Here is a 23,226-nt window from a genome sequence, read left to right on the forward strand (position 1 = left end):
GGTTCATTTTCAAAAGTCGCCGACTTTTGGCAAAGTCGGGTTTCATGAAACCCGATCCGACCCCTGTGCGGGGTCGGCCATGCGGTACGCGACTTTCGCGCCAAAGTCGCGTTTCAATGACGCGAAAAGCGCCATTTCTCAGCCAATGAAGGTAAACGCAGAGTGTGGGCAGCGTGATGACATAGGTCCTGGTCCCCACCATCTTAGAGAAGGGCATTGCAGTGATTGGCTTGCTGTCTGCGGCGTCACAGGGGCTATAAAGGGGTGTTCCCGCCGACCGCCATGTTACTGCTGCTGATCTGAGCTTAGGGAGAGGTTGCTGCCGCTTCGTCAGAAGCAGGGATAGCGTTAGGCAGGGTCCATTAACCACCAAACCGCTTGTGCTGTAGCGATTTCCACTGCCCAACACCACCTTCGGTGTGCAGGGACAGTGGAAGCTACATTTTTTTTTTTTTTCCCCTCAGCGCTGTAGCTCATTGGGCTGCCCTAGAAGGCTCCCTGATAGCTGCATTGCTGTGTGTACGCCGCTGTGCAAACCAACTGCTTTTTTCAAAGCACAAATCCTCTTGTTCCTTCCTTTCTGCACAGCTATCTTTTTGGTTTGTACACACTTTTTATTTAATTTGTGCATCAGTCCACTCCTTATTGCTGCCTGCCATACCTGGCTGAGATTACTGCAGGGAGATAGTAATTGAAGGACACTCCCTGTTTTTTTTTTTTTTTTTGTGGGAGATTAAGATTGACATTTCTGCTAGAGTGCCATCCCTGTCTGTGTCATCTCTCACTCAGTGGGCCATAGAAAGCATATTTATTTTTTTGCTTGATTTGGGTTATAAAATCTACCTGAAAAAATCACTACATCAATCAGTGGGAGAAAAATATTGGCCTCAGGGCTTGTGTGCCACTCTTGACTCCTGTGTGCATCATCACTCACTCAGTGGGCCAAAGAAAGCCTATTTATTTTTTTGCTTGATTTTGGTTCTAAAATCTACCTGAAAAAATCACTACATCAATCAGTGGGAGAAAAATATTGGCCCCAGGGCTTGTGTGCCACTCCTGACTCCTGTGTGCATCATCACTCACTCAGTGGGCCATAGAAAGCCCTTTTTTTTTTTTTTTTTGCTTTATTTGGGTTCTAAATTCTACCTGAAAAAATCAATAAATCAATCAGTGGGAGATTAATATTGACCTTTGGGCTTGTGTGCCAGTCCTAAGCGTGCCATCTCTCTCTCTCAGATAGTGGGCCATAGAAAGCCTATTTATTTTTATTTTTTTTTATTGGGTTTATAAATTTTCCCTGGAAGAAAAAAAAAAAAAAGTGGGAGATTAATATTGGCCTCTGGGCTTGTGTGCCAATCCTGACTCCTGTGTGCGTCATCTCTCACTCAGTGGGCCATAGAAAGCCTTTTTTTGTTTTATTTGTTTTCTAAATTCTCCCTGAAAAAATCATTTTATTTTCTTTGGTTTCTAAATTCTTCCTGAAAAAATCATTTTATTCTATTTTTTTTTTCCTAAAGTCTCCCTGAAAAAAAAAAAAAAAAAAACAAATCAGTGGGAGATTAATATTGCCCTTTCTGCTTGTGTGCCAGTCTTGACTCCTGGGTGTGCCATCTCTCTCTCTCTCTCCAATTGTGGGCCATAGAAAGCCTATTTATTTTTTTGCTTGATTTTGGTTCTAAAATCTACCTGAAAAAATCACTACATCAATCAGTGGGAAAAAAATATTGGCCTCAGGGCTTGTGTGCCACTCCTGACTCCTGTGTGCATCATCACTCACTCAGTGGGCCATAGAAAGCCCATTTTTTTTTTTTTTGCTTTATTTGGGTTCTAAATTCTACCTGAAAAAATCAATAAATCAATCAGTGGGAGATTAATATTGGCCTTTGGGCTTGTGTGCCAGTCCTAAGCGTGCCATCTCTCTCTCTCAGATAGTGGGCCATAGAAAGCCTATTTATTTATTTTTTTTTTTTATTGGGTTTATAAATTTTCCCTGGAAAAAAAAAAAAAGTGGGAGATTAATATTGGCCTCTGGGCTTGTGTGCCAGTCCTGAGCGTGCCATCTCTCTCACAAATAGTGGGCCATAGAAAGCCTATTTATTTATTTTTTTTTGGTTTTATAAATTCTCCCTTAAAAAAAAAAGGGAGATTAATATTGGCCTTTGGGCTTGTGTGCCAGTCCTAAGCGTGCCATCTCTCTCTGTCTCTCAGATAGTGGGCCATAGAAAGCCTATTTATTATTTTTTTTATTGGGTTTATAAATTTTCCCTGGAACAAAAAAAAAAAAGTGGGAGATAAATATTGGCCTCTGGGCTTGTGTGCCACTCCTGACTCCTGTGTGCATCATCTCTCACTCAGTGGGCCATAGAAAGCCTTTTTTTTGTTTTATTTGTTTTCTAAATTCTCCCTGAAAAAATCATTTTATTTTCTTTGGTTTCTAAATTCTTCCTGAAAAAATCATTTTATTCTATTTTTTTTTTTCCTAAAGTCTCCCTGAAAAAAAAAAAAAAAACAAACAAATCAGTGGGAGATTAATATTGCCCTTTCTGCTTGTGTGCCAGTCTTGACTCCTGGGTGTGCCATCTCTCTCTCTCTCTCCAATTGTGGGCCATAGAAAGCCTATTATTTTTTTAGCTTGATTTGGGTTCCAAAATCTACCTGAAAAAATCACTACATCAATCAGTGGGAGATAAATATTGGCCTCTGGGCTTGTGTGCCACTCCTGACTCCTGTGTGCGTCATCTCTCACTCAGTGGGCCATAGAAAGCCTTTTTTTGTTTTATTTGTTTTCTAAATTCTCCCTGAAAAAATCATTTTATTTTATTTGGTTTCTAAATTCTTCCTGAAAAAATCATTTTATTCTATTTTTTTTTTCCTAAAGTCTCCCTGAAAAACAAAAAACAAAAACAAATCAGTGGGAGATTAATATTGCCCTTTCTGCTTGTGTGCCAGTCTTGACTCCTGGGTGTGCCATCTCTCTCTCTCTCTCTCTCCAATTGTGGGCCATAGAAAGCCTATTATTTTTTTAGCTTGATTTGGGTTCCAAAATCTACCTGAAAAAATCACTACATCAATCAGTGGGAGATAAATATTGGCCTCTGGGCTTGTGTGCCACTCCTGACTCCTGTGTGCGTCATCTCTCACTCAGTGGGCCATAGAAAGCCTTTTTTTGTTTTATTTGTTTTCTAAATTCTCCCTGAAAAAATCATTTTATTTTCTTTGGTTTCTAAATTCTTCCTGAAAAAATCATTTTATTCTATTTTTTTTTTCCTAAAGTCTCCCTGAAAAAAAAAAAAAAATCAAATCAGTGGGAGATTAATATTTACATTTGTGCTTCAGTGACAGTCCTGCGTGTGTGGCATCTCTCTCATTTGTTGCCACCAACAACAGAGTGTGTAACATTGTGCCTGATTTTCGTTGTGGTCTCACTCACCTGTAAAGGGGTAGCTAAATCATACTGAAGTTATAGCTCACCGTGTAATTTGTGTGACAGCAACAAATACCGTTAGTTTGTTTACGTTTTTAAAACAATGAGGAAGTATGGTGGAAGAGGTCGTGGCCGGGGGCGTTCATTGTCAGCTGGTAATGAGGGTAGTGGTAGTGGTGGAGCATCAGCTGGTCGTGGGAAAAAAAATATTGCACCTAAGTCTGGAGCTGTGGAGCCAGGTTCGTCGTCTGGCTACACAAGGCCTCGAACGCTCCCTTTTCTGGGAGTAGGAAAACCGCTTTTAAAGCCGGAGCAGCAAGAGCAAGTTTTGGCTTATCTTGCTGACTCAGCCTCTAGCTCTTTTGCCTCCTCTCGTGAAACTGGTAAATGTCAAAGCAGCGCGTCGTTAGTGGATGTTCACGGTCAGGGACAAGTGGCTTCCTTGTCCTCTTCAGCAAAAACAACAACAGAGAAGAATGCAGCAGGCGACACAACGGGTTACTCCATGGAGCTCTTTACACATACCGTCCCTGGCTTAGAAAGTGAAGCAGTTAACAGTCCATGCCCATTACAAGTTGAATCTGACATGGAGTGCACTGATGCACAGCCACAGCCAGACTACTATGCTGGTCCTTTGACTCAGACCACAACATTGCCCTCGCAGGGTGCTGATCAAGAATCAGACCCTGATGAGACTATGTTGCCCCATCACGAACGCTATACCACCGACCGACACGGTGACACAGACGAAGTTGCACACGAGCTACAAGAAGAGGTAATAGATGACCCAGTTCTTGACCCCGATTGGCAGCCATTGGGGGAACAGGGTGCAGGCGGCAGCAGTTCTGAAGCGGAGGAGGAGGGGCCGCAGCAGGCATCAACATCGCAACAGGTTCCATCTGCCGGGCCCGTATCTTGCCCAAAACGCGTGGCAAAGCTAAAACCTGTTGGAGGACAGCGTGGCCATCCGGTTAAAGCTCAGTCTGCAATGCCTGAAAAGGTATCCGATGCTAGAAAGAGTGCAGTCTGGCATTTTTTTAAACAACATCCAATTGATCAGCGCAAAGTCATCTGTCAAAAATGTTCAACTACCTTAAGCAGAGGACAGAATCTGAAAAGTCTCAATACAAGTTGCATGCATAGACATTTAACCACCATGCATTTGCAAGCCTGGACTAACTACCAAACGTCCCTTAAGGTTGTAGCACCCTCGGCCAATGAAGCTAGTCAGCAACGCAACATCCCTTCCGGCAGTGTAGGGCCACCATTTTCCGCACCACCTGCAGTATCTGTGCAGGTTTCTTTGCCAGGCCAAAGCCGTCGGGGTCAGGGAATCACCAGTTTCATAGTAGGAAACACTGCATCTAGGGCACCGGTGGCAACAATACCATCTCCCACCGTCTCTCAGTCTGCCATGTCCACCGGCACCCCCGCTAGTTCCACGATCTCCAGCTCTCCAGTCCAGCTCACCCTACATGAGACTATGGTTAGAAAAAGGAAGTACTTAGCCTCGCATCCGCGTACACAGGGTTTGAACGCACACATAGCTAGACTAATCTCGTTAGAGATGATGCCCTACCGGTTAGTTGAAAGCGAAGCTTTCAAAGCCCTGATGGACTACGCTGTACCACGCTACGAGCTACCCAGTCGACACTTTTTTTCCAGAAAAGCCATCCCAGCCCTCCACCAGCATGTTAAAGAGCGCATCGTCCATGCACTCAGGCAATCTGTGAGCACAAAGGTGCACCTGACAACAGATGCATGGACCAGTAGGCATGGCCAGGAACGTTACATGTCCATCACGGCACACTGGGTAAATGTGGTGGATGCAGGGTCCACAGGGGACAGCAAGTTTGGGACAGTTCTGCCTAGCCCACGGTCTAGGAAACAATTGGCTGTAGCCATTCGCACCCCCTCCTCCTCCTCTTCATCCTCCTGCAGAAGCGAGAGCTCGTCCACAGACCGCAGTCGCACAACCACTCCATCCGCAGCTGCCACTGTTGCACACCAGGTCTCCCATTATGGGGCAGCTACTGGCAAACGTCAGCAGGCTGTATTGGCTATGAAGTGTTTGGGCGACAACAGACACACCGCGGAAGTTCTGTCCGAGTTCTTGCAGAAAGAAACGCAGTCGTGGCTGGGCACTGTAGATCTTGAGGCAGGCAAGGTAGTGAGTGATAACGGAAGGAATTTCATGGCTGCCATCTCCCTTTCCCAACTGAAAGACATTCCTTGCCTGGCTCACACCTTAAACCTGGTGGTGCAGTGCTTCCTGAAAAGTTATCCGGGGTTATCCGACCTGCTCCTCAAAGTGCGTGGACTTTGCTCACATATCCGCCGTTCGCCCGTACACTCCAGCCGTATGCAGACCTATCAGCGTTCTTTAAACCTTCCCCAGCATCGCCTAATCATAGACGTTGCAACAAGGTGGAACTCAACACTGCACATGCTTCAGAGACTGTGTGAACAGAGGCGGGCTGTTATGTTTTTGTGGGAGGATACACATACACGGGCAGGCAGTAGGATGGCAGACATGGAGTTGTCAGGTGTGCAGTGGTCGAAGATTCAAGACATGTGTCAAGTCCTTCAGTGTTTTGAGGAATGCACACGGCTGGTTAGTGCAGACAACGCCATAATAAGCATGAGCATCCCCCTAATGCGTCTGCTGATGCAAAGTTTGACGCACATAAAGGATCAGGCGTCTGCAGCTGAGGAAGAGGAAAGCCTTGATGACAGTCAGCCATTGTCTGGCCAGGGCAGTGTACAGGACGAGGTAGTGGGCGAAGAGGAGGAGGAGGACGAGGAGGATGATGGGGATGATTATATTTTTAATGAGGAAGCTTTTCCGGGGCCACTGGAAATTGGTGGTGCGGCAAGGCCGGGTTCTGGTTTTTTGAGGGACACAAGTGACGTGGATTTTGCCTGAAACTGCCCCTCAACCAAGCACAACCGCAGATTTGAGAACTGGAACTTTGGCCCACATGGCGGATTATGCCTTACGCATCCTCAAAAGGGACACACGCATAACTAAAATGATGAATGATGACGATTACTGGTTGGCCTGCCTCCTTGATCCTCGCTATAAAGGCAAATTGCAAAATATAATGCCACATGAGAACTTGGAACTAATATTAGCAACCAAACAATCAACTCTTGTTGACCGTTTGCTTCTGGCATTCCCTGCACACAGCGCCCGTGATCGTTCTCACACGAGCTGCAGGGGCCAGTAGACCAGAGGAGTTAGAGGGGCAGAAATCAGAAGTGGCGTTGGCCAGAGGGGTTTTCTGACCAGGTTGTGGAGTGATTTTGCTATGACCGCAGACAGGACAGGTACTGCAGCATCAATTCAAAGTGACAGGAGACAACATTTGTCCAGTATGGTTACAAACTATTTTTCATCCCTTATCGATGTTCTCCCTCAACCGTCATTCCCATTTGATTACTGGGCATCAAAATTAGACACCTGGCCAGAATTGGCAGAATATGCATTGCAGGAGCTTGCTTGCCCGGCAGCTAGTGTCCTATCAGAAAGAGTATTCAGTGCTGCAGGTTCAATACTAACAGAAAAAAGGACTCGTCTGGCTACCCAAAATGTAGATGATCTAACCTTCATTAAAATGAACCACAACTGGATTTCGAAATCTTTTGCCCCACCTTGCCCGGCTGACACCTAGCTTTCCTATGAAAAGGTCTTGCCTGTGGACTATTCTGAATGCCTTTTCCAATCTCGTAATTTTCTGCACCTGATTGTCCAGCATACGACATGTTTACACCTCACTAAATGGCCAAACTCCCCACACGGGGCCGTGGTATCGACACTTGGCGACAGCACCCGTGAGAGTGCAGTTTGTCTGAAGAGGTGGGTGAGCCCACTTTTGGTCGACGGCACTGCCACTGGGTCCCTCCTAGTACAATAAAGTGTCTCTGGCGGTGGTGGTGCGCACCCAACGTCAGACACACCGTTGTAATATGAGGGGCCCTGGGCCTGTACCGCCGGCAACAAGACAGTTTCCCCCCACCCCAGCTCAAACAGTGCTCTACCACTTGCAAAATTATCTCACAGCTCCACCAATGTTTAGTCTATGCGCTGACATCCTTCAATGCCTGCCACTGACAATACCATTGTATTGACATTTTTGTTATGTTAGGCCTTCGATGCCTGTCTGTGGTCACTCCTTCCACTAGGCCTCCACTGACCACACCACTGCTGCCCGTGTACCCCTGTAACCAATTTAAAATTGCCTACAGCCATGTGTTATTATTTTAGGCCTTCGATGCCTGTCTGCGGTGACTCCTTCCACTAGGCCTCCACTGACCACACCACTGCTGCCCGTGTACCCCTGGAACCAATTTAAAATTGCCTACAGCCATGTGTTATTATTTTAGGCCTTCGATGCCTGTCTGCGGTCACTCCTTCCACTAGGCCTCCACTGACCACACCACTGCTGCCCGTGTACCCCTGTAACCAATTTAAAATTGCCTACAGCCATGTGTTATTATTTTAGGCCTTCGATGCCTGTCTGTGGTCACTCCTTCCACTAGGCCTCCACTGACCACACCACTGCTGCCCGTGTACCCCTGGAACCAATTTAAAATTGCCTACAGCCATGTGTTATTATTTTAGGCCTTCGATGCCTGTCTGCGGTCACTCCTTCCACTAGGCCTCCACTGACCACACCACTGCTGCCCGTGTACCCCTGTAACCAATTTAAAATTGCCTACAGCCATGTGTTATTATTTTAGGCCTTCGATGCCTGTCTGCGGTCACTCCTTCCACTAGGCCTCCACTGACCACACCACTGCTGCCCGTGTACCCCTGGAACCAACATCAGAAAATATAATAATAAGTATTTTGCTTATAAAAAAGAAAATACTGGAGAGATATCAAATGCAGACATTTTAACATTAAAAACAAACACATACAACAAAAATCTGGTACAGTACTAAAAATGGCCACCAGCTACAATAACTTTCTCCTGCAAGTAGTTAACTGAAAGGTTTTTTCAATTTTAAACACAGATATGGCATCCACCGAGTGTTGTCCTGTCGCGTCTTCTTTATATTATTGCCAAGAAGATGCAAAACAATGAAAATAATAAAATCATTATTTACCAAAAAAATAGAGTAAGTCAAAACCACATTGCAAATAAACATTCATTACAAATAAAGAAGCAGGGCGCGTCCGAGGGTGAGTATATACCTAATAAGAATATAATCACCCTCGGACGCGCCCTGCTTCTTTCCAACAGCCTTCCTTCCTAAGAATCAGCCCTTCCGTGGTGTAGAGAGAGGGTTTGTTACACTCCAAGGTGTTCCCCAGGTTGCCTTTCCTGAGCTTCGATCTTCCGGCTCTCGTTTAGTAGTTGTTGGAAACTACGCTGCATTGGGCCTACAAATTGGGTATGGGGTGTAGAGAGATGGTGTGTTCCACTCCAAGGTGTTCCCCAGGTTGCCTTTCCTGAGCTTCGGTCTTCCGGCTCTCGTTTAGTAGTTGTTGGAAACTACGCTGCATTAGGCCTACAAATTGGGTATGGGGTGTAGAGAGATGGTGTGTTCCACTGTAGAGAGATGGTGTGTTCCACTCCAAGGTGTTCCCCAGGTTTCCTCTCCATTGCTTCGATCTTCCGGCTCACGTTTAGTAGTTGTTGGAAACTACGCTGCATTAGGCCTACAAATTGGGTATGGGGTGTAGAGAGATGGTGTGTTACACTCCAAGGTGTTCCCCAGGTTTCCTCTCCATTGCTTCGATCTTCCGGCTCTCGTTTAGTAGTTGTTGGAAACTACGCTGCATTAGGCCTACAAATTGGGTATGGGGTGTAGAGAGATGGTGTGTTACACTCCAAGGTGTTCCCCAGGTTTCCTCTCCATTGCTTCGATCTTCCGGCTCTCGTTTAGTAGTTGTTGGAAACTACGCTGCATTGGGCCTACAAATTGGGTATGGGGTGTAGAGAGATGGTGTGTTCCACTCCAAGGTGTTCTCCAGGTTGCCTGTCCTGAGCTTCGATCTTCCGGCTCTCGTTTAGTAGTTGTTGGAAACTACGCTGCATTAGGCCTACAAATTGGGTATGGGGTGTAGAGAGATGGTGTGTTACACTCCAAGGTGTTCCCCAGGTTTCCTCTCCATTGCTTCGATCTTCCGGCTCTCGTTTAGTAGTTGTTGGAAACTACGCTGCATTAGGCCTACAAATTGGGTATGGGGTGTAGAGAGATGGTGTGTTCCACTGTAGAGAGATGGTGTGTTCCACTCCAAGGTGTTCCCCAGGTTTCCTCGCCAATGCTTCGATCATCATGCTCTCGTTTAGTAGTTGTTGGAAACTACGCTGCATTAGGCCTACAAATTGGGTATGGGGTGTAGAGAGATGGTGTGTTACACTCCAAGGTGTTCCCCAGGTTTCCTCTCCATTGCTTCGATCTTCCGGCTCTCGTTTAGTAGTTGTTGGAAACTACGCTGCATTGGGCCTACAAATTGGGTATGGGGTGTAGAGAGATGGTGTGTTCCACTCCAAGGTGTTCTCCAGGTTGCCTTTCCTGAGCTTCGATCTTCCGGCTCTCGTTTAGTAGTTGTTGGAAACTACGCTGCATTAGGCCTACAAATTGGGTATGGGGTGTAGAGAGATGGTGTGTTACACTCCAAGGTGTTCCCCAGGTTTCCTCTCCATTGCTTCGATCTTCCGGCTCTCGTTTAGTAGTTGTTGGAAACTACGCTGCATTAGGCCTACAAATTGGGTATGGGGTGTAGAGAGATGGTGTGTTCCACTGTAGAGAGATGGTGTGTTCCACTCCAAGGTGTTCCCCAGGTTTCCTCGCCAATGCTTCGATCATCATGCTCTCGTTTAGTAGTTGTTGGAAACTACGCTGCATTAGGCCTACAAATTGGGTATGGGGTGTAGAGAGATGGTGTGTTCCACTCCAAGGTGTTCTCCAGGTTGCCTTTCCTGAACTTCTATCTTCAGGCTCTCATTAAATTGTGGTTAAACGGAATAACTGCATTTGGCGTACTAGTTGGTTTGGGGTCTACTATCGGTGTCTGCCGCTCCTTGCTGTTCTCCTGGTTTCCTGTCCTGAAATTCCGTTTTCAGGCGCTCGTTAAGTAGTTGTTAATGTTAGACTGCATTTGGCCTACTAGTTGGGTTGGGGCCTACTATCGGTGTCTGCCACTCCTTGCTGTTCTCCTCCACTGAACAAAGCTGTGCCGCCTGTTTACTACTGTTGCCAATTTTGAACTGCATTTCGACTACTTACTGATTTGGGCCTACTCTCTGTGTCAGCCTCTCATTCCAGTTGTCCTCCACTGCAATGCCCCCTGATTAGTCCTGTGTTACCAATTTTGAACTGCATTTAGCCCACTTTATTCTTTGGGCCTATATCTGTGTTTCCTCCTCATCCTGCCCATTGCCCAGCCAGTGATAGATGAGTCTGCTGGTACATTGACCCATAACGCAACATTTCCCGTGCACGCTACACTGCAAGATTGTGACCCTGCTGAAAGTCAGGTCCCCCTTCCCGCATACCATACCACCTTACACGGGGACAAACAGGAAGGTGCAGATGAAAGTGCAGGTTCCTTCATCAGGTGGGGGGAGGAATACTAGTTGGCGACGTCACTGGCACAGGGCCTCTCATGGTACGCAAAAGTGTTGCTGCCGGTGGGAGGCACCCCCGCCGTGCAAACACACCGCTGTACTTTGAGGGGCCCTGTGCCAGTGCCAATGCCAACGAGTGGGCCCCCCCTGCTTGCTCAGGTTCACAGCACTTGCAAAGTTGAAATACTTACCTCTCCCTGCTCCACTGCCGTGACGTGGTCCAGATTTCCTGGGCCCACTAATTACTTGAACCAGCCCTACCCACCACAACTTTAGCCAAATGACCCCCAATTTCAAATGCCTTCCAATTATTATAAGGTAAATTACGCTTGACAAGCTTCATTAAGAAGAATGGATGGTTTTGACATTAAAATGGGCACTCTAGGTGTTTTCCTGGCCCCCACTCACTGCCGACTATGCTGCCCCATTGACTTGCATTGGGTTTCGTGTTTCGGTCGATCCCGACTTTACGTCATAATCGGCCGATTTCACTCGACCCGACTTTTGAGATAGTCGGGTTTCGCGAAACCCGGCTCGACTCTAAAAAGGTCAAGGTCGCTCAACTCTAGTTCTGATACCTTGGCCTACACGGTGTTGGAAGCTCTGAGTGAAGATGACAGAAGAGTCTAAGAGGATGCACGGACAGGTGAGCGTTGTGATGAATACATTTTTTTCGGCCCTCTACAATTCAGCAAAATGGCTGAACTTACACAAAGCAAAAATTCCCACTTTTTTGTAAGATTTGCTGATCCCTAATTAAAAAGCTAACGTGAGTGCAAATTACTGCTGATATGTAGTTATAAGTAATGGAGAAGAAAATCATGACTGCTCCTGGTCCTCAGAAGAAGTGCTGAATAGCTCCATACTCGCGCTGCACGTGAATTTTATTGTCGTGAAAGAATAACTTCAGTACATTCTGTGCACTTAATTTTTTAGTCTAGAGGGAAATAGCGAGAGATTGTAAATGTTACATTTTCTTATTACATTTTGTATATTAAAGAAACCATTTATTAAAACTCACTTTTTGAGGTAGAGTTGAGTTTCCCACCGGAAATAGAAATTAAACGTAAAAATGTTCCCTTTTTTGCAATGTACAAACATAGCTCGACCAGATCAATATGGCTCACTGTGTAGCTGTAAGCACTATATTGATTAATACATAAATGATTTAATAATTCCAAATTGTAGCTTTCGCTAAGGAGATTTGTGGAAGTTAAGAGTCGGCTGTTCTATCACTGTACGTTCTCAAAGGCAATATTTATCTCGAATGTAGGGAGCCTGGGTATATCTACACCTCCTGTTTATCTATAGACGGGCATAAACATAGCCCAGGGCTGGCCTTCCTCATTTTTTGCACATTACGTCCCGTCTATAGCTTTAGGTTTTTCAAAGTTAACATGAGAGAGTATAGATTCATTTCACCAGACTGAAGATATGTAGTGAATAATAAGGATTCACAGTTTGGAAAATCGATAAAGCAAATAATTTTTAAAGATTTCCTAATCTCATGATCTTAGTTAATGACTGTTCCTAATTTCATAATAATAAAGTCAAAAGTGGTGCACTCTTTAATTAATGCGGTGCTCGAAGGAAAAAAAATCGTATATGAAAGAAGCAACCTTCGGCACTCAACAAGTCCACACAGAATTGATTCTCATTCAAAAAATTGTTTATTCATAATCAGCCAGCTGGAAGACAGACATCAAAATTCCAACGTTTCGGCATGCAATGCCTTTATCAAGGTAGTCTATAATAACAGGGCAAAAAACGGAACATATACTAATTATAGAATATACATTCATAAAAGAAAACACATATAACATAATGTATCGCTGGCTAGACTTGAATAGAAGAAAAGAAGACAACAGAAGAAAACTAATTTAATAGAAAAGAAACCGAGAACACCATGTGATCCGTAAAACGATATATTTATTAAGTGATAAAGAAGTAAGGAGTCCAACACACCAGAGGAGGAGGATATACATAAGAAAACACATGGAGATATATAAACACCGAAGAGTACATAGTGACCTCAATAGATATAAATATAGAAAAGGGCTGTAAACTAACAGTCCAGTGCTGCCTAGATAACTGATTTAAAGAAGAGTGCAAAAAACATATATACCTGCAAGCGCTCAGCGTGCTACAAATAGAATAAATGATAACTGTAAAGAAACCGAAAAAGAATAAATAAGAACTATGGGGCATATAATGGATAAATTTCCGAGTAGTAAATATATATTACAAAACTCCGACCAAATAAGCACTAGTAAGAACAATGCAAATAATACCTGGGAACACAAAAGATCCAAAAATATCGTATGCCTAAGCTAAGGCGTAATGTGATAGATCCAAAACTGTAAAGAGACGCAAAATAACGTGCCATGAGCACAGAAAAAATACCATAACATATAGGGTACAACAAACATATAAACAATACCATACCTAAAGCCGGATATTAGATAAGGAAGGTCCAGGATTAAGTGACCACTAGCCTAAGATAAATGAATCCACAGTGGTAGTCAAATAATGACCATAGCACAAGATATCCAAATAAAATATATAGAGGCACAATGAAGGCCCTAACCAGGCATGGTATAGAACGTAACACTAACCTATAATGGGTGAAATGCCGGCGTGCGTCCTGTGGCAACTGGGCAGGATAGCGTGCAGGGAGCCGTAAAGCCAGCAAATATACCGTAAAATTCATGAGGTCATATCCGGAAAGACGAGTGTACTCGGCAAAGACACGGAAAAAACCGAAGGAAACCATCGGCGCGTGCGCAGAAAGAAAGGCCGAGGACGGCCGAACGAAACAAGCGGCGCAAGCGCAGTAAGTAAAAAACAAAAGAGTGTCAGTATGGGAAAAGCCGAAACCAATCGGCGGCGCACAAAAGACGCGCTAAGAGGAAATCAGTGAGAACAAGAAACCCAAGTGAGAGAACCCAAAACTCCAGGGAGGGGTGGGGGTGGGGGGTAAGAAAAAGGCAGCACATGGACAGAGTAAATCTAAACCTGTCTAAATCGGAGAAGTCAGTCACCAGAGGAGCACAACATGTGGACCTCAGGATAAAGGTCACTAACATATACCAAACAAAAAATACACTAAAGAGAGAAAAAGAAACAGAAACAAAAATATATATGATATGATATACCAATATATAGCATATTCTACTAAACAGTAGATTGTACACATCTAGCACATTTAACATCAACACGATGTACTCAGGTAAGATCCCCTGAGGTACAGGGAACAATATATAGCAATAGACCAACATATATATATTATATTATATTAGAAGTTGAGTCAATATCCAAATGTGGTCATTTATATACATATATATACTCTAACACAAAATACGTAGAAATACAGAACAGAGAAACACAGTACGAGAATATCTTTGAGTTGTAGATGGTTGTCACAGTGGTACCTAGAGAGAGGGAATCATATAATGATGGTGAGAGAACACTTCAAGAAAAACAAAACAGATAACACATAGCTAATTATACATCACTTCATATTCTCTATTTAAACCCAGCGGATGTAATGTCTGAAGTGTGAATATCCAAAAAGCCTCTCTCTCTTTGAGTTTCTGCACCCTATCACCTCCACGTCTAGAGGAGGATATACTCTCTAATACTTGAAATCTTAATTGTGAAATTGAATGCCCTGCTGAAATAAAGTGCGAAGGTACCGGAAGCATGATGCGTTTGCATCGAATGGTCGACTTATGCTGAGAAATGCGGTCTCGGATATGCTGGGTGGTCTCACCCACATACCCGAGACCGCAAGGGCATTTGATTAAATATATCACATAAGACGAATCGCACGTGAAGAAACCCTTAATCGGGAAAAGTTTCCCCGACCTTGGGTGAGAGAAAGTGTCGCCCCTCGTTATGTTTGAGCATTGGGGGCAATGTAGACAAGGGAATGTGCCATGCCTCTGCGTAGCCAAAAGGGTTTGACGTTGTAATGTCTTTTTGGAACCTATGTCAGCCCGTACAAGTATATTTTTGATGTTAGGGGGTCTCTTATAACAAATTAGAGGAGGGATGGAGAATTCTGATACAGAGGGGTAAGCCTTGCCCAACAAGGGCCAGTGTTCTAGTATACAATTTTTAAACAAATTGGTATAAGGGTGATATGTGGTGACAAACGAAACCCTCTTCTGTTCAATCCTCTGTCTGTTAGTTGTCTGTATAGTCTGTTTCAAAACTGATGGTGGGTATCCTCGTTCTGAAAATCTTTGATTCATTTCCTCAATGCGTACTGTTCTTAAATTAGGGTCTGTCACTATACGATTTACACGTTGTATCTGCGATCTCGGTAGTGAGCGTTTCACGTGAGAGGGATGGCAGCTGGAGTAAAGTAACAACCCATTTCTGTCTGTAGGTTTTTTATATAGATCGATCTCAAGTAAGCCCTCTTTTGCTGTTACTAATGTATCAAGGAAACTTACACTATGGTAGTCCTTAGAAATGGAAAATGTAAGGTTAGATACACATGAATTGAGATCCCTGTAAAATTGTAATAAGGATATTTCATCCCCACCCCATATTAAAAAAACATCATCAATATATCTTTTCCAATATATACAGTACTGTTGAAAATGGTAATGGGTATACACATAATGTTCTTCAAAGGACGCCATAAAGATGTTTGCGTATGGGGGCGCCATATTCGAACCCATAGCGGTCCCGACCTTCTGCAAATAGAATTGATCACCAAAAAGAAAAAAATTCTTTGTTAAAATCATATTCAGCAGAGTCAAACAAAAATCTTGTTGAATCAAAGAAAAATTGGTGTATTTATCGAGAAACCACTGTACCGCCTCAAGGCCTTTCTGATGATCAATACTCGTGTACAGGGAGTTCACGTCCATCGTCACAAGTAGACAGTTCTGATGTATACTGCCTATTGATTTTAAACCTTCTAAAAAGTCCGAAGTATCTCTGATGAATGAAGTTATATGGACAAGGAGGGGAGTCAAGATTTTTTCTATAGTCATGGCCAGTGGAGAAAGTATAGAATTAGTGGAGGCAACTATTGGCCGTCCAGGGGGACACGTCAGATGTTTATGGATCTTTGGTAGTGCATAAAATACCGGGACCACAGGATGTAAATTAAGTAGAAATTCACCTAATTTCGTGTCGATAACATTCTGTTCTTTGTATATTTTGATTAGCTGTTGAATTTCCTTAGATATATCACTAGTGGGGTCCCTATCCAAAAGCAAATAAGTATTTCTGTCATCAAGATGTTGATGGACCATTGTCTGGTAAAACGAGGTATCCATAACGACAATTGCACCCCCCTTGTCAGCCGATTTGATCGTAATCGAACTATTCTTTTTCAGGTTATCAAGGGCACGCTTATCATGAATAGTACAGTTACGTTTAATTGGAAAAAAACCTTGATTAATCTGTGCACATTCCCTCTTTATGTCTTGTGTCACTAGAGAAATATATGTCTCCACAGGGTGGTAGGATTTGGGTGGATTGTATTTACTAGATATAGACAAATTTAGTTCTTTAAGAGTAAAAACACTTTTATCGGGGTTCACTGATGGAATAGAGATACCAGATGTAGTACTAAAGTCACCCGATGCGAAGTGTGCCTTAAGACGTATATTTCTGAAGAACCTACGAAGCTCCTGGTCTAGTTGGAACTCGTTAAAAGCCGGTGTGGGACAAAATGAAAGACCTTTCTGCAAAACAGTTAATTCAGAGGGAGAGAGATTATAGGAGGAGATGTTGTAGACCAGTTGGTCCCTACCTGTGACCGAGTTCTGACTCGAGGACCGCTGTCTGCGTGTTCCGGAGCCCCTCCTCGTCGGCCTCTGTTTGACCGACCTCGCCTCTGTTCTAAAAAAGGAGAGGTTGTGCGAGAATTGGAATCATTATCAGAGCTAGATGAAGTAGTAAAAAACTCCCGCCTGTATTGGCGTCGATCACGCTGTATATTGGTATCTCGCCATCTATAATCAGCTGGCTGATTATGAATAAACAATTTTTTGAATGAGAATCAATTCTGTGTGGACTTGTTGAGTGCCGAAGGTTGCTTCTTTCATATGTTCCTAATTTCAACTATTGATAAATGTGATCGCTAGTTTTTCTAGGCAGAGATTCAGGCTCTCTCATTTTTTAGATCTTATCCTCTGGTTAGCGATGCGTAGATGGCTCCTGTATGGCAATACAGAGTCCCTATAGATCCATACTACGCAGCTGTACTCGCAGCTTTTACTGCTTTGCGATGCCTTGTTTTTGACTCCATGTTGCTGCAGTTTTGTTCCCTGGAAGAAATGCTACACAGAATCATATCCGACATAACATGGAATCTGGTTTTTGTCAATAGAAAAAAATCTACATTCTCCATATGGAATCAGAGAAATCTGGAGATACCGTAGCACATCATCAGTATGGAGTATTGAAGCTCCAGAGTTTAGGCTTGGACAACTCAGAGCCAAGGTCAAGATCTCTAAAGCAAAGTGCAATTCATCTTTGGTCAAACAAATCAATTTTGGAACCAATCAAGCCAGACATGTCCCTCGAGGCAAGAATCATCAATCAACTACGACTGGCCTGCTTTGGACACATTATAAGAAAAGAGCAAACCCTGGAAAAGGACATCATGGTCACCAGAATAGAATAAACAAGGCGAAGAGGAACCAGCAACTCAATGATTTGATACTAGAAGACTCTGTTGGACCTATCTAGGCTGGTCTAAGATCAATCTAGCTACAGATTGTTCATCCGTTTAGTCGCCACAGCACGAGATCGAGCCAAAGGCTGTTAAATAATCATAATAACACTTCTGTTCAAAAGCCCTGGACAAAAATTTGCTAGTGAACATAGGGATGTCTTTGGACATCCCTTACATATACATTTTTCAAACTTCAAAGCTTACGGGAACGCAACCAGGGCATTTGCCTGTGGTGCTGGATTCAGTGGAAATCGCCAACAAGCCGCATTGCCCAAGACTGGGTGTTTAAATACAACAAGACAGCAATGGCTTTAACCTTTGTGAAGGAAAGACCAGCGCCACTTTTGCATATACCTGTAATTTTAATGCCTGTAAGCTTTTAGGGTATGTGCACACGTTGCGGATTTGCCTGTAGAATTTTCTGTGTGGATTCTGCATCTCTTGGCAGAAAACGCAGGTCAAAACCTGCTCGTTTTTTTATGCGAATTTTGTGCGTTTTTGTTGAGGATTTACTGGGGATTCTGTGTGGATTTCATGCGTTTTTACCCCTGCGGATTTCTATTATGGAATGGGTGCAGAAACGCTGCAGATCCACACAAACAAGTGACATGCTACTTTTTTTAATCCGCTGCGTTTTCCGTGCAGGATTTTCCGCACAATTAGCACAGCATTTTTTTTGCCATTGATTTACATTGTACTGTAAATCACTTGCGGATCTGCATAGTTTCGGCGTGGAAAAAAACCGCTGCGGATCCGCAGTGAATCTGAAACGTGTGCACATTCTCTTAAAGGCCAGTGTTTTTCCTGGTATATATAGAAAACACCAGAAAAAAAGCTATGCCTACAGAATACTGCATTTGAAAAATGGATAGTACATGTAAAAAAAAAATGCCTCAAAACACATTTTACTATAACTTAAAATAAAATCTTGCTACCTCATCCAAGATCAGCATGATGTAGTGGCAGAGATCCTGATTCCAGTGATGTATCACTTTCTGGGCTGCTTGCTGTAGTTTTGATAAAATCACTGTTTATCTGTTGCACATCTACCAGTTTTCTGAATGCTGAGCTCTGTATAACCCCGCCCACACCACTGATTGGCAGCTTTCTGTGTACACTGTTCATAGGCATAAAGCTGTCAATCAGTGGTGAGGGCGGGGTTATACAGAGCCCATAAACATAGAAGACAATATGGCAGCAGGTTTAATAGTCCTCTAGCAATAATCTCCTTCTGTCAAAATGATTTTATCAAAACTATAGAAATCAGCCTTGTAAGGGATACATCGCTGGAATACATTATCCAGTTGTCAGGTGTAACGGGGGTCAGGGTGGTAGCCGTACCGAGGGATTGCTGCTGCTTCCTCATCACACCCTGACGCTCCGCTACAGAAATATCATGTCCATTTTGGGGTGTGCTGTGTGTGTCAAGTAGTTCACCCACCTGTGAGTCAGAATCCTTCACAGCATACAGGGCTCCAATCCGTCGCAGACACACACAAATGTTATCAAAGTCCCGATTCATTTTCAATAAAACTTTACTTAACTCGTGCATCTTCATAACAGTTACAGTCCATCCATTTTCCCAATACATAAGTAATCCATCTCCTGCATTTTCCCTGGTCTGCTCCCTCAGCTTTTCTTCCTGCACCATGGCTCCCAGGCCCGCAGCTTCCTGAACCTTCCAGCTAGCTGATACTGAGTGCTCCCTGTCCACTTTCCCCATCTTGGGTGAAAATTCAGGTTGCCTCCGCAATTCCTGTTCGGACCGTAAGTCCCGGACGTCACGGGAGGTAACCCACTGACTAGCCACTCATTCTTCCAGGCCGCCTCGCTCTCTTAACTCTACACTGTTGTTCTCTTCAGCTTTCTGTCCCAACTCCTTCTAGAACAATTCCCCTCACTCTGCTTTAGCTCCTCCCACTAACTGAAAATTACCTCAGAAAGGCCCTCTCCCTGCCACTACACTGGCTCCGCCCCTTTCTCAACTGTCACTACTCTGACTGAAACCAGTTCTCAACACAATCTAATCTCCTACTCTACAGTGCCCCCTTAACACTAACCCACAGCTACACTGCCATAACCCTTACTAATGCTGACCTACCACTGCCACTGACTGTCTCTATTCCTGTCCCTAACACACAGATATCAGAACAGTGTCAGACATTATCATATTAAACAGTGTCAGCTATCATAAACTACACAGGGCACACAGCAAACACAAAACATACCCAGTTTCATTAGGTAGGCATGCACAGTAATGCAGGGCTCAAACCAGCGGCCTGCACACCCCCTTACATTCCTCCCTCCTAAAACCATGGTCGTCCCCGACCATACAGTACCGGCAGAATATACACATCACAATAAGCACAATGTAATGGCATCTTATTAAAACATCAATAACTTTAACAACTATTATACATTACAATAAAAGAACTTTGCTCCAGTCCAGCACGTTTAACTCGTTTCTGGTCAGGACTGGTACCGGTCCCACTTGGTTGGGATCCTGGAACAAATAGTTCAGTTTTTTTCTCACCAGCTCACCATCACGTGAGCACAATCCTGGCGTAACCCGGCACGACCCTCGGGTTGTGCAGACATTAATATGGATCCATTTGACCCCGGTCTCCTCTTCCTGAGACCCAGACAGACAGACAGTTCTCCATAGAATTCTCCAGGTCCACTGACCAGTCCTAAACTGACTTGAATGTCCACACTCTTCTTCATGGCCCACATGGCCAAATATTCATGACCCATACTGATCTGCAGTACCCAGCAGCAGCCATTAAACAGTGTGACGGAGTGGCGGTGTTTCAGATACAGTACACAGGATGTATACATCTGACGGCTGTTAAAGCTGGTGTCAGCTGGCCGCGAGAGTGACGGGTTTCTAATCTCCACTGATCTGATATTGATGATCTATGCCAGGAATAAGGTCATCAATATCACAGTAGTGGAAAACCTATTTAATGTAACATTTCACTGCACAAAGTATTAAAAAAATTACAATTATTAAAAACATTACAAAATATCCAGAAAAAAATGCTTTTTTTGTAAAACCAAACATAATGATTTTTTTTGTGAATCTTTCCATTTAAAATAAATCAATTTGAAAAATGTTCAATTTATCATTTGGAATAAGAAAAGAAAAATCCTGCATGGCTGCTCGGTCCGATGTTCTATGTGCAGTCATGTACATGAAAAAGACTGGAATGGTTGTGCCGAGAAAGATTCTGTTTCAAGGCACATCTGTGATAATGTATGCATAGGAAGACAATTAGTGCTGATTGGAGTGTTAAGGTTAAATTGATAAACTTGTCAGAAATCCAAATTAAATGAAACTAAAATGAATGAGTATTTTCTCTTCTTTTTTCGGTTACACAGCTCTCCCATTCCCACAAGGTGGCGCTGTCCTCCATCAGTTATATCGGCTGTTCTCTGTCCATTTTCTGCCTGGCGATTACATTGGTCACATTTGCTATACTTTCGTGAGTAATTTTTATTATTTTACCTTTTTCTTTGTTCCTTACTGGGCAATTATTACTGTTTAAAGACCAACTGATATTTATGCATGTTCACATATCAGACTAGCAACGCACAATAACTTTAGCATTCTCTCAATCATGAATTCCATTAATTCTCACCAACCCTTTAATTGGATTTTGCCTATATATTTGTAACAGCTGGGTGATTTTGCTCAAATTGCTTTAATTTCCTGATCAGAGGAGTTTTCCATTTGCTTTCATGACATGTTCTAGAGCTGCCGTTATCTCTGCTCAGCCGCGTTAGTGAGATAGAACATTTGCTGTGAAGAGGACATTTTCAAACAATTCTAGGAGGTAAAATGCCTTTAAATCACTGTAGGTCAAAAGAGTAAAATCGAGTCATTTACTGTACTTGCAAAGTTTGGGATAATATGTTCTGAAGAACTTTATGAATCCTATGTGGAACACTGCGACCTGACATTAGATAGATGTACCATATCAGAGCAGCGGCCATCATTGGAGCAGGTTTGGACATGACTCGCTTTCCATGTGCCGAGATATTCACCTGTGCTTTATGGCAACCAATATACAGGAAGGCTGCGAGAGCAAGCTGCAAGCAGACATCCTACTGGTGGGTACAACACATGGGAAGATTAATAAGTGAGTTGGCGAACTCCTCCTGGAAAAAGACTTGCAGCTTTTGCCTGATGTTTCATTTGTAGGCTTAAAGGAGTTTATCTCACGTTAGACATTGATCATCTACCCGAAAAATAGGTGATAAATGTCTTGATAGTTAGAAACCTCAATACTGGGTGTCACACATGCAGGTGGTGCACGTGGTTCGTGGTCTGACGGTGGCAGTGGGCCAGGATTACCTAGGAGGGGTGTACCTAAGCGTCTACCTGATGTTTTCTAGAACTCCTGATGGTGGAGTTAGACTTGAGCTGCAGGTAGCCACCAGGTACCACTCCTAAGAAGTCCCTGGTATTATAGCTGCTTCCCTAAGGGTCACGCACGCAGACACGGACTCAGGCTCTGTTCAGACTATGCTGGTTCTGGATTCTCAGGCAGAGCGATACTGACACGAAGTAACAGACAGGACTGGATTCGATGACTTGTTTTAGCAATTCGGACATACGGAGTGCACATTCAGGCACTGGCCACGTATGGACCAGGGGGCGAGGTTTAGCCACTGGCCACACATGGACCAAAGGAGCAGGTTCAAGATCTGGCCACACACGGACCTTGGGACGAGGTTCAGGCACTGGCCTTGCACAAACAAAGGGAGCGGATTCAGGCACTGGCTACACATAGGCCAGGGCAACAGGTTCAGGCACTCTCCACACAAGGACCATGAGATGAGGTTCATTAACTGGCCACACATGGACCAGGGGAGCGGATTCAGGCACTGAGGACATAGCCACACAAGGAGCAGGTGACCTAACATCTCACTAGTAGCAGACTTCACTCACTACTGATTCATTGTTGCTTAAGCCCCTAATGGGGAAGGTGCCTTTTACACTCAGATGCCACAGATGCCTTCCAGCTACTGGATGAGGACATTTTACCATGTGCATATGCTGCCCCTTTAAGAGCAGGGAAGAGCACACACTATTCACCCTGCGGCACACGCAGACATAGGAAGGATGATGAAGGCAGACCCCCGACGCGCGTTTCGCTTCTGGTATTACCGCTTTCTCAAGGAATACCCTTGAGAAAGCGGTAATACCAGAAGTGAAATGCGCATCGGGGTCTGCCTTCATCACGGTTCCAGTCCGGTGTGCTTTATTGCCCTCTACCCTAGCGGTAAGCGTCGCATATTTATACTTGTATGACTAAGAAACTTGGTGTCACTAAATTGGACTATGCACAATAGCGGTGACTTGCAGCTATTTTACCACTAGTCAGCTGATTCAGTTAGACTGGGTTACATCTAGAACATCACACACCGGTGGATACTTGTTTCCGTTTATCATCTTTATGCACTTTTATATATTTTTCGTGGAATATTTCTTCTGTACTTTTTTGATATTG

At 43.9% G+C, this 23,226-nt stretch overlaps 1 protein-coding gene across 1 annotated transcript in view; it reads left to right on the forward strand.

The window, feature by feature from the left end:
• ADGRD1 (adhesion G protein-coupled receptor D1) overlaps positions 1-23,226 on the forward strand; it is a 1,443,566-nt gene that overhangs the window by 736,849 nt on the left and 683,491 nt on the right. The window contains exon 16 of the mRNA XM_069756056.1: positions 21,092-21,195. Coding sequence (XP_069612157.1) covers positions 21,092-21,195 — 104 coding nt within the window. The remainder of the gene's footprint in view (positions 1-21,091; positions 21,196-23,226) is intronic.

The sequence above is a fragment of the Ranitomeya imitator genome, chromosome 1 (genome assembly GCF_032444005.1).
Source record: "Ranitomeya imitator isolate aRanImi1 chromosome 1, aRanImi1.pri, whole genome shotgun sequence".
Taxonomy (NCBI): Eukaryota; Metazoa; Chordata; class Amphibia; order Anura; family Dendrobatidae; genus Ranitomeya; species Ranitomeya imitator.